Source organism: Nansenia antarctica (assembly GCF_963989245.1).
Source record: "Nansenia antarctica genome assembly, chromosome: 6".
Classification (NCBI taxonomy): Eukaryota; Metazoa; Chordata; class Actinopteri; order Argentiniformes; family Microstomatidae; genus Nansenia; species Nansenia antarctica.
In genome coordinates, this window is record NC_137676.1 from 56,902,613 (window position 1) to 56,914,960 (window position 12,348).

At 48.9% G+C, this 12,348-nt stretch overlaps 1 protein-coding gene across 1 annotated transcript in view; it reads right to left on the bottom strand.

Annotated features, from left to right (window-relative positions):
* The window catches only part of coro2aa (coronin 2Aa), a 33,016-nt gene that overhangs the window by 9,743 nt on the left and 10,925 nt on the right, over positions 1-12,348 (bottom strand). The window contains exon 2 of the mRNA XM_080535046.1: positions 1,098-1,298. Within this exon, the coding sequence (XP_080391172.1) occupies positions 1,098-1,298 (201 nt within the window). The remainder of the gene's footprint in view (positions 1-1,097; positions 1,299-12,348) is intronic.

Consider the following 12,348-nt stretch of genomic DNA (forward strand, 5'->3'; position numbering starts at 1 on the left):
GTGCGTGTGTGTGTGTGTGTGTGTGTGTGTGTGTGTGTGTGTGTGTGTGTGTGTGTGTGTGTGTGTGTGTGTGTGTGTGCGTGCGTGCGTGCGTGTGTGTGAGTGTGAAGGGGTACAGAAAGGTGAGTGATGTCATTCCTGAGCCTCTATGTAATTCCTGGGTGAGCCAGGAGGAGCGTGATAAATCCACAAACCCCTTTAAAAGGAGAAAGAGAGAAAAGAGGTAGAGGGCATTCTGTTTGATGAATCACCGTTGGCCTGAGATAAATTAACTTGGAGGGTGGGGGGGTGGGGGTCGTAAATTGAGCAGACGTGCAGGTGAAGAGGTCCGGGGCCGTACAGACAGATGAAAGACATCCACAGGTTTGGATGAGAGATCACCGCCGCCACAGATGAGATAACAGAATCAGAAAGAACACTTCACAATATTTTATGAAGATTAATTAGTTTTCAATGACTACATTTTAGACAGGAAAAAGGAAGATGGGGGGGAGAGAGAGAGAGAGAGAGAGAGTGTGTGTGTTTGTGTTAGCAGTTAGGTGTGTGTGTGTGTGTGTGTGTGTGTGTGTGTTAGGAGTGTGTGCGTGTTAGGAGTGTGTGCGTGTGTGTGTTAGGAGTGTGTGTGTGTGTGTGTGTGTGTGTGTGTGTGTGTGTGTGTTAGGTGTTAGGTGTGTGTGTGTGTGTGTGGAGGCTGAACAAAGAGGCCACAGGAGGAGGTTCAGGAGAGAGTAATGGGTTAAAGCTGCTTGGCTTTGCCTGGAGTTCTTTGCCACTCTTTGGCTCAGGCCGTGTTTAGACCGACCCAAACACCCAAACACCCAAACACCCACCGCAGCAACACAAAGGAGAGGCGGGGGGAGGAGGGGGGAGAACTCCATCACAAGCAGAAGCTAAAAACAGACCTTCTGTGGCCTATTTCCCAGGGTAAACACAACAAAGATACTGCATACTGTATCGTCAAACACACACACACACACAGACGCACACGCATGCAAACACAGAGACACACACTCACGCAAACACACACACACACACACACACTCACACACACACGCACGCACGCACACACAGGACAGACGAGGTGGACGGAGACTCACGTGATGGACAGACATGACCAGGAAGGCCCCGCCCCCGGCGCATTCTGTGATGACGGCGATGAAGCGCGGGTTGACGGCGCAGAAGTGGTTGTCCTGCACGCTCCGCGTGATGGGCACGCCATCGTAGCAGTTCTCCTTGGTGGCGGCTTTACCAAACACGTGGCGAAACTTGGAGCTGCGGTACTGAGGACGCCATGTCATCTGGAGGAGGGGAGGAGGGAGGGAGGGAGGGATGGAGAGAAAGAAAGAAAGAAAGATAGATAGAGGTTGGTTATTTAAGTCGAAATATCTGGGCCTTTTTTTTGTTTTGTTTTCTTTCTTTAAACCAACCACATAATGGAGAGGAGAGGGTAGACATTGTGAAAGAGAGGATGTTGTCTTGGGTAACTCTTAAACTGCACAACCACCTCCGTTGTGAAGCCTGGCTGACAGGAGCTGACTGGAGAATTTGAGGCTTGTCCGTGTCCTGGCCTCTCTCTAGACCTCCTCTCTCTAGACCTCCTCTCTCTAGGCCAGCCAGTCAATGCGTGTGTCATATGTGTGAATGCTAAGTGCCCCTGGAACCCTGCCTGGCCAGCCAGCCTGTCTCTCTCTCTCCCTCCCTCCCTCCCAGCCACCCCTCTACCTCACCTCTGCCTCCTTCCCTCCCTAGTCTCCTTCTGCCTCACCATTCCTCCTGTCTTTCCCTCCCTCCTCTCTCGTCTCACCTCCATTCCTCCTTCCTCGTCTCTTCCTCTCCCTCTCTCCCTCCCTCCCCCTCCACTTCGCCTCGGGCTCCCTGACTCCCTCACTGCCCGTCCACCTCCTTGCCACCCTCCTGCTCACCCCGCCGTCCTGTCTGCCTCCCCCCAGTGCCTCCCTCCCTCCCTCCTTTTCCTCCCTTCCCCCCTTTCCATCCGCCTGCCGTCTGCATGGTCATTACTTATGAATTAGGCGTGGAGAGGTTGATGATGGACAGAGAGACAGACACAGGGTGAAATACTGAAACAGAGTAGAGAGAGAGAGAGAGAGAGAGAGAGAGAGAGAGAGAGAGAGAGAGAGAGAGAGAGAGCTGTTCCCTGTCACCCATCACCTGAAAATGACCCAGCCCTGTAAGCCCAATGACTATGACATCATCGGAGGTGTTTGGACGATACTCTCCACGAAAGACGCTGTCGTCATAGAAACACACAGGGAGGGAAACAGGGTGACATCACCATGTGTGGGGAGGACAGTAATAACACTACGCCGGGAGCCGGCCCCGGGCGGTTGATGGACGCGGGTGTGGCTGTAGTGGTGGCGGTGGGTGGGGAAGAGGCCTTACAGAAGCAGAGAGAGAGAGAGAGAGAGAAAGAGAAAGAGAGAGTGAGAGAGAGAGAGAGAGAGAGAGGGAGAAAGAGAGAGAGAGAGAGAAAGAGAGAGTGACAGAGAGAGAGAGAGAGAGAGAGAGAAAGAGAGAGAGAGTGAGAGAAAGAAAAAGAGAAAAAGCATGAGAGAGAGAGAGAGAGAGTGTTCAAGAGGCAGAACGAGAGAGAAGAGCCTGTCCTCGTCTCCGTTTCCACGCGGCCCTCTTGCCTTCTAGCCCGGGGCGAGCGGGGAGAGAGAGAGAGAGAGAGAGAGAAAGAGGCACAGCTGTCAGGCTGGAATGTTCCTCCACCTGCCGAGAGCTTCGTTAACCTTTTCAGGTGAGTGGGTGTGTGTGTGTGTGGAATCTCCAACCAGCCCTGAGACACAACTGCTCACACGCCCCGCGCCACCCCTCACTGACGCCTAAAGCACAGGCACACAAACTGACAAAATGCGTTTGCCCTGAACGAACAACTTTCCCTCAAATAAAATACGGTACGTTACTATATCAATAAAAACATGGTCACACGTGGGTTCTTCTACTGGATAACAAATGAACGTTGGCGTCGACAACCGCCAGTCCCCAACCTCTTGCCCAGTACGGCCCATCGCTCCTCCCAGTCCTACGTCCGACATGAACCCATCGAGAAAGACAGAGCCACAGCACTCCCAATGTCAGTTGACTGTCCCTCCTACAGACCTCTTCACCCCCCACTACCTCTCGACCACTTCACTTAATAATCTGTCCTTCTACTAGCAACATGACTGTCAAGGGCCCTTGGTCCTAGCATGGATGTGTTCTTACGATGACTGATGTATAGATGACTGATGTATAGATGACTGATGTATAGATGATTCACTTACTTCAGACAGATGTAGCCTACTTGTTGTTAGTCACTCTGGATAAAAGCATCTGCTAAATGTCCAACAGGACCTGTAGCCCAGTGTTTCTTAACCCTCTCCTCGGGGCGCCCCAGCCGCTCCACATATTTGATCTGATCCACCACCAGCTCACCTGATTCAACTAATCATGTACAAACCATAATTGCTTTGTACTTGATTAGTGGAATCAGGTGAGCTGGTGGTGGAACAGATCAAATACAGTATGTGGTGCGGCTGGGGCGCCCCGAGGAGAGGGTAGCCCTCTGTCTGTTCTCTCTGTTCTTCAGTCTGTCTATTGGACCTGAAGGTTAGGCTACGTCAACAACAACATGGTCCTGGACTCCTGACCAACGAGGTCCCTCTCTGCCCTCACAGGGTCAGGGACAGTGGCCCTCAAGCTGTCAGTTAGCCCGCCAGCTGTGGTCCGATGACAGGAACTGGTTCTACAAGTCATTCGTGGGATTGGCTGTTTCAGGTGTTGAGAGCGACAAACTTTCTCGCTATTTGAATGCGTGCGTGTGTCTGCTGTCAACCCCACCCACCGTGCTGTACAGAGAGAAAACAATTAGTCTGCCTGCCTGAGACGTTCACAGTAGCAACATATCACGTTTGGATGTATAGGCTTTCAAAGACAGCAAATAAAGCAGGGTTTTTTTGGTCACAAATAAATAGGGTCTAGGGCCTACAATCACAGATATAACTAGCTAGCTAGCCCTACCACAGACATGAGGAGGTAGATCAAATAGCGACAATTTAAAGGTCCCATATTATAGTCTTTTTAAGTTAATAAAGGTCTCTGGAGTCGCCAGAACATGTCTTTGAATTTTTTTGCTGGTAATACAACTCAGATTTTAATCTAAAGGCACTCTAGCATGCCTCTAGGAACCTCTTTCTCAGTCCTGTTCTGGATGGGTTGTTTCTGTTTCTGTGTGCATCTCTTTATATGCAAATGAGCTGCTGCTCCCCACTCCAGAACTTCAGCACATCACAACATGCTGACAGAACATGAACATGCTAAAAACACATAACTACACATAACTCGATTATCACACAGTGCGTAAACAACATGTGTCACCAGAACAAAGCGCAAAACGTGTTAACGCAGATGGGTGCTGTGAATTGCGTATCCTTCTTCTGAGGAGAAGAGGTCACGTGACACACGATTGTGATCAGTTTTACAGGTTTACAAAAAAGTCATCCCTTTCATAGCATCTTCAACCACACAGACAGTGGTGCTGGACAAACACTCTGAAGGCGTTTATTATATATATATATATATATATGCGCACATTGCGCAGCAGAATTATTTTTTAGGACGGTATTGAAACGAACACCATTGCTATTTTCAAATACCGCGGTATACCGTATTACTGCCCAACCCTAGCGCACTGAAAAAGTGAGTGTTTCATCATATGGGACCTTTAATATTTCCGTTGTGGCGACCAGCAGACTTTAACAGCAGTGGTCGACGTGCCATGACTGTCTGAGCCAGGAAATGATGATGATGATGAAAACACCTAGACGATCGTTCTATTTTTAACTCCGTCTTGCCGTCTTGCTGATCAAAAAGGCCCAGAGACAGAGAGACGACTTCACTGCTCCAGATATAGGGCGGCCGACAGGCTGAAGGCTGAGATGGAAAGGATGGCTCTATAAGCAACATAAAAGTGGAAAAGTAAGCAGACGCCGCTCTGTCTATTTCTGTAACAGAAGGCGTACGACCGACTGGATGAGTCACGCTCAACGTCAAGTGAACCACAAAAAGACGGGGGGGGGGGGGGAAAGCATCACTTTACATTTCTCTCTAGACATGGGAAAGTTACCAGGCTCAGCATATTTCTCAGGCTTTCAAACATCTGTCTCATGATCCCCTGTGGACTGAGAGAGTGTGTGTGTGTGTGTGTGTGTGTGTGTGTGTGTGTGTGTGTGTGTGTGTGTGTGTGTGGAGGCCCTCTCACCTCCCTCACCTTGCTATGCTCCTGATCCTCCACACCTCGTAAACACTAGTATTAATAGTCCTCTGGTGCCCCCCCCCCCCCCCCTCGGCTGCCTGGTGTCTTACAGTAGGCTTAAGGCGATGTCAGGGGTAAAGGCTCAGAGCTTGGGGGGGGGGGGGGGGTCACAGTGTCGACATACAGACTCTCCATTCCTGCCTGAAGGAAGCACCATGACACCTCTCTCCCCACTGCTAGAGCGCCCCCGCCCTCTCCACCCCCCCCCCCCCCCCCCACCCCTGGGACCTGACGTTTCACTCTGCAGATCTCCCCGCCCATCTCCTTCTACACCCGGTGTCTCTCTAAACATCATGTCACCTCACTACAAACCCCCCCCCCCCCCTCGAAAGAGGGCTATTGGGGTCGCCTGCCGTGTTTTGTATGAGCTGAAAGGGAAACCCGAGCCTTGGAATGTCCAGGTGAGTGAGTGTGTGTGTGTGTGTGTGTCTGTGTGGATGTGTGTATGACAGAGAGAGAGAGTGTGTGTGTGTGTGTGTGTCTTTCCTCTCTGCCTATGTTGCTGTCTGACATGATATCTCACATAGACGACAGCTATACGTTACAAGCTTTCCCCTGTAATGTGATAACTGCTGCATAGGTAGCACAATAGAAGCTCGACCTATAGAATGTAAATGTAAAAGAGTATGGTGCTATGAAAGGAGATGTCTTGATGGGTGAGGGGTTTGTGTGTGTGTGTGTGTGTGTGTCTGGGGGGCATGGGGACAGAAAGACCACTTAGAACTTGTGTAGGACCCGCAGCAGCTGAAATATAACACCTCTGAGAGGGCCGTGGGCATGCAGCCATATCAATGGGCCAAAACTCCCACAATGCTACTGAATACTTTGAACCGCAGGTTTGAAAAAAGATATAATTGAGTAGTGGAAAATAAGTTATCTTAATCCTTCTTCACAATGGCATTGATCTTCATTAGTGGACACACTCACACTCACACTCACACTCACACTCACACTCACACTCACACACACACACACACACACACACACACACACACGCACACTCGCACACACGCACACACGCACACACACGCACACACACACGCACACACGCACAAAGCTCTTTCTCCTCTATGGCCAAACAACTTGTTTAAAGCCTACCCAGGGCACTACCATCCTGGTGTCAACACTCCTCACATGTAGATACAGTATACACACCGCAGCACCCTCGTAAAACTGAGGCACACAAAAGTTTCAAAGTGAAGTTTTCGAAAGCAAACGGCAATGAAATCCAGGTACGGTATGCAGGTTCAGATCTTCAGATAGCGTACAATACTCCTTTGTACCGTGCAGATTTTTATTGGTGTATGGATATCTGCACTGAGAGGGCTGAATTAATGATTAACTAATACGCGAATTAAGAGGGCAGTGTGTGGTGAAATGGAACTATGGAATGAATGCACACTTATGAAGACTGCTCCCATTGTAGTGGACTATACAGTACTGTGACACACTCATAACAATGTAAATTAACTGGTACACACACACGCGCACACACACACAGACACACACACAAGGACACAGACACACACAAGGACACACAGACACACACACACACACACACAGTCACACAGTCACACACACAGTAGACTAGGCACCTCATAGAATAGGTCAGGATGGGTGTCTTGACAAGCAGCAGAAGGACACAGAGCTGTGTGATGAATGGGTCTGTTAGTCAACTCGCGGAGCCTACAGCCTCTGACCACATTGCATCCACATATTTCAGTGGTAGTGTGTGTGAGAGAGGGTGGACCCCGCCATAAAAAGCCATCTGTGATTTTTACGGTTGACTGATACAGATGCATGATGTCATGGTGACTGTTCAAATAAATGTTCACTTCCCTCTCTCAGCAATCCTTCTTTTTTTGGGGTTGAAGTTGAAGTTAGCAGCCATACGCATCTGCTTATGGCAATATCCTCAAGCCCAGACAACTGCAATGAGTTCATGTCAACTTCCTAAAGTTTTGGCTTTAAGGATAAAAAAAAGACTGCATTTTTTCCCAAGTACACACAGGCACGCACCCCCCCCCCCCACACACACACACACACACACACACACACACAACCCTTGAGGTATTGGGTTGAGAGTTCAATTCTTCTATCTTGTTGAAGCATGCCATAGCTGCTGAGGACCATTAAACTACACACACACTCTCTGTAATCTCCTTGTCCCTCACTCATCTCACACAAACTTAACTCAACCCTCGGGCCAGGGGTGAGCTTTTACACAGACACACACAGAGAGGGAGAGAGAGAGAGAGAGTGAGAGAGAGAGGGAGAGGGGGAGAGAGAGACAGAGAAAGAGAGGGGGGAGAGAGAAAGAGAGGGAGACAGAGAGAGAGAGGGAGACAGAGAGAGAGAGACAGAGGGAGACAGAGAGAGAGAGAGACAGAGAGAGACAGACAGAGAGAGAGAGACAGAGGGAGACAGAGAGAGAGGGAGACAGAGAGAGGGGGAGACAGAGAGAGAGAGGGAGACAGAGAGAGATAGAGGGAGGGAGACAGAGAAAGAGGGAGACAGAGAGAGATAGAGGGAGGGAGACAGAGAGAGAGGGAGACAGAGAGAGAGAGCGAGTGAGACAGAGAGAGAGAGAGAGAGAGGGAGACAGAGAGAGAATTCCCTGGTTCTGATCCGTCCAACTCCGTACTCACCCTGTCCAGTCAGTCAGAGAACAAGAGCACACGCAGAGCTCCTTGACAGAGAGACAGAGAGAGCAGGTGATGTCTGTCTGTCTGTCTGTCTGTTTGTCTGTCTGGTCCTGAAGGCTTGCTGTAAACCTCTCTTCCCTCGCTCTCCCTCTCTCTCAGGCACATGGGGCGAGCCTGCCTCACACACACTCACACACACAGGCTTCAAAGAGAGAGCTGCCACGGAGTGTATGATCCTGGTCCACCAACCCTGTCCAAAGTTTTTCCAGTCCAGCGAGAGCTCATCCAACCAGGACTCCCTCTGGATACACCACCAGGCCCACAGAGGCAGGAGACACTGGAGTAGAGTGTGTGTGTGTGTGTGGATGAGTGAGTGAGTCTGTGTGTGTGTGTGTGTGTGTGTGTGTGTGTGTACACTCCCTAAAAAGGGTGGTGCCTAACGCAGAGACCGGACAGATAGAGGGAGAGAAAAGAGGGAGTGTGTGGAGGGGAGAGAGAGGCAGGTAATCAGACACAATCCCCTCTGCTCCTCCCATCACCACACCCTCTCCACCACAGTATTTGCTCAATCAGGATTCCTGAATCCATCTTTGACAGATAAACAGAGGATGAGGAGGAGGAGAGGGGGGGAACCAGGGAGGCGTTTCTTTCGCTTTCATGTCTGCTTAAAACCCCATCCTCCTGTTCCAGCTAGCTAGCTAACCAGACAGGTCTTTGGGGCGGGATAACTTGAATTACAACTAACATTGAAACTTGCCCCATCCCACAGCACTAGGAGAACCAGGACAGGATGGGGTCTCCATTACAACAACTGGGGGTATCTGTTTATGATCTGTGTTGGGGGGGGGAAATCATGTACAGCTCTCTTTAAAGGAGAGCCTCCAGCTGTGAAAAAAAAAACACACACCTTAAACAGTGTATGAAAAAGGGGAGGCTCGGCTGGCTTGGCCGCCGGCCAAACTTCCGCCGAATCCCCGGGCCTGACGTGCAGCATCGGTAATCGCTACACGTCCAACCCCCGTCAAGGACATTACATAACTGCACATTCGCACTGGAGGCTAGCCGGTTGGATTGGGGAGGCTGGGCTAGGCTAAGATAAACGGGTATGAGGCTAGCCGATTGGAGGAAGCTAGGCTAGGCTAGGCTAGGCTAGTCAGGTCAATATGAGGACAGGTAGAGGAAACAAGCCAGGCATCGACAGCGGGCCGTCACATGACCAAACAGCAGGTCAGAGGGTGGCGAGGGGTGGCAGTGCACAAGCTGGTCGTCGATAGGTTAATCAGTGTCACACACACACACACGTTGGGTCCAGATCCAGAGTCCAGCTGTACCTCTAGACTGGGATGTGTAAGATAAGGGACAGGGCAGAGGAGTAATAGACTAGCCTGTCTGAGTCTTCTTCCTGAAGGTATTGGTATTCAATCCTACTAATCCATGTCCCAGACTTAGATATGAAACCTCCTCATAGCATGAACACACAGACACACACACACACACAGAGCTGTTCATGGCACGTAGATCACCAGGTAGTGACTTCAGGACGTAATTGCTACAATAGAGTTGCACAACAACATGCGCCTGAAGTCAAGAGTGAGCAATCACCTGCCACACCTGCCTGGCCTCAACAACGTCGCGGGGGGGAGGGGGGGCATTCATATGCATACAAGCCTCATATACACTAGAAACCCATTTGGAGCTGTAGATGGCTGTTTAAGTGAGGTCAATGTATACGCACTACTGAGAGATCAATTGTAGTGATTTCTCTGGAATTGTCTTACATAAGACTTGCATGCATTATGCCCCCCCCCCCTCCCCACACACACACACACACACACACACACAGAAAGATCTGCAGCCTACACATTTTTTGGCTTGTTTTGAGATCAAAACAACTGAAAGCGCAGCCAAGCCAACCCCCTTTATCCATCCAGTGAACAGACATACTGTATTGTGCAGAGCAAAAACTGAACCTGCAGCCACCAGCCAAACACCTCCTTCATGTTGACATATATTTCGGCTGGTAAAAATGTTTCTCATCCACCAGAAACGTTGGCTCCTAGACCCTCAAGTGAATATCATGCCCTGTATATGCATGTTTCCATCCATACATCACTGGTCCAACGTCTAACCTCTGCGCTGTGCCAAGTAGAGGAGACGTCGCAGACATCAGAGGAACGCAGGCAGCAGGGGAACAACACCAGTAGTCCAAGCCAATACCAGAGACTAGGAATTGCTGATCAAAGAGGAGCCTCCCTAGGAGCCTCAAATCACCTTGATCCAGCAGTTTGAACATGGAACACAGGCTATGGGAGCAAAACTGGGCCAAAATTCAGTAGCCTTACTAGCCTAGGCTCGGCCAATAACCAGAGATGATCTAGTGTCCAGGAAGACAAACATGCTTGATACACTGATGACACCTTGGTCCATCAGTTGGGCCAGTCAGTCAATGTGAATGTTCATCTCTTTATACTGAGTTTGTTCAACTCACCCAGAATTAGTCTGGAGCACAGGCAGCGTCATCAAGAAGAAACCACATAGCTTGGGAGTCTTCCCAGAGATCTAAAAGGCTAAAGGGTTCTTTTGGCATGACAGATCACACGTTTGCAGCTAATAGCTGGCTTCTGTGGGAAACTGTAGGATGTCTGACACAGCCGAGCCCTAATGGCCGCCCCCTTCCTCACTTTGTCATTTCTGATGAGGGTGCCGGCTCTGTTTTGACGGCTAAAAACACCTGGTTTTAGTGTAAAGTGCCTTTCCTGCTTTTGATCTGCGGTCTTTGCTTTCTTTGAGGCTAAAGCTTAGGTACGTTTGGATGTGTGGGCCTAGCGGTTCTCAACCCATCCAGGGTGTCGGTCCGTTGGTTGTCATTATGACAATTGTCTCCGGGGCGTAGGCCAGTTGGAAATGGAGGGGCCCTGTGTTCTGTAGCTCTGGATTATATGGTGGTCTCTAAGACAATTGGGAAAGTGGGTGGGTGGGTGGGTGTGTGTGTGTGTTTGTCTGTTGTGAGAGGGAGATGAGAGATAGAACAACAGTTCCACATGTGTGCCTCTTGCTGGTTAAATTCATAATCTGGAAAAGCTGACACTTATCGTGCATTGAAAAAGTATTTTTGTAATGGACATTCAGTGTTTTCAAGCCTTATATTAAACATACCTGTTTTCTTTGTACAGTACATTTTACAGATACAAATGGTTAATTAAGCCATGTTCAACTTTCGGAGACTCAGTATTAACAGGTTAAGCAGTTGTACAGGTGCAGCTAATTGTTGCATCACTCCTCATCAGTCTTGAAGCCATTGTCCTCCAATGTACACAAACCTCCATTAAAATCCCCAGTAGTTCAGAAGGTGAACACGTGGTCATTTCTCTCTTTGTTTTAGGAAGGTGACACCCTAACCGATCTAACAAAAGAACATGTTGATCTCTCCAGTCTAGCCAGAGGACATGTTGGTCTCTCCAGCCTAGCTAGAGGACATGTTGGTCTCTCCAGCCTAGCTAGAGGACATGCTACTGTTATGTCATGTAAAAACACTGTACACTCTGTATTTTGAAAATAAAAAAAGTAAACCCAAGGGCTAAAAGTCGTCAAACCTTTTAGGTCTTGCTTTGGGTTATTTGCATGGTCCTTTCCATGTCGTCTTTGGTGGTTTGGTTTGGGATGCAAATATGGTTTGGGACCAACCCAACAAGGAACATGTAGCCTAGGCATCAGTGTTTCTAAATAGGCTACAGATCAACCACCATAAACATGAAACTCAGCCACATAACTCTCAACGCTAAAGCGATCAAGATTGAGGCGCTGAATTGTCTTAACCTGTCTTATCCTCATTCACACGGAAAGCATGAGTCAAGACCAACTGCTGACATCAACGCCACAATGACAGGTAGATGACTGATGACATCTACTCATTACACCATCATTGCAGATGAAAAAGCAGATCACAATGCACAATATGTGTGTCCATCTGTCTAAACAGGCACATCTGTGTGTGTGTGTGTGTGTGTGTGTGTGTGTGTGTGTGTGTATTTCAGAAGAACACATCTTCACTGACTTCACTAAATTTCACAACAAATAGGAATTAAAATCTACTGTATGAGTAGACCTATAGAACTTAGAACAGTCAAACCCAACCACTGTTCCTGGGATTCCTGCGTTCAACAACAACGCCTATTCAATCACAAACTGGCTTTACACAGCCAGAGAAATAATAATAATAATAATAATAATAATAACTTTTATTTGTATAGCATATACATATGCTACATACATATATATGACATAAATGTCACTTAGTCAACGGTCCTTCTGAATTCACCAATAAGAGCTCACCATTTCCGATTCCATCTGAGTTACTTAAGAGTGACGGGCCTACAGGACGATCAC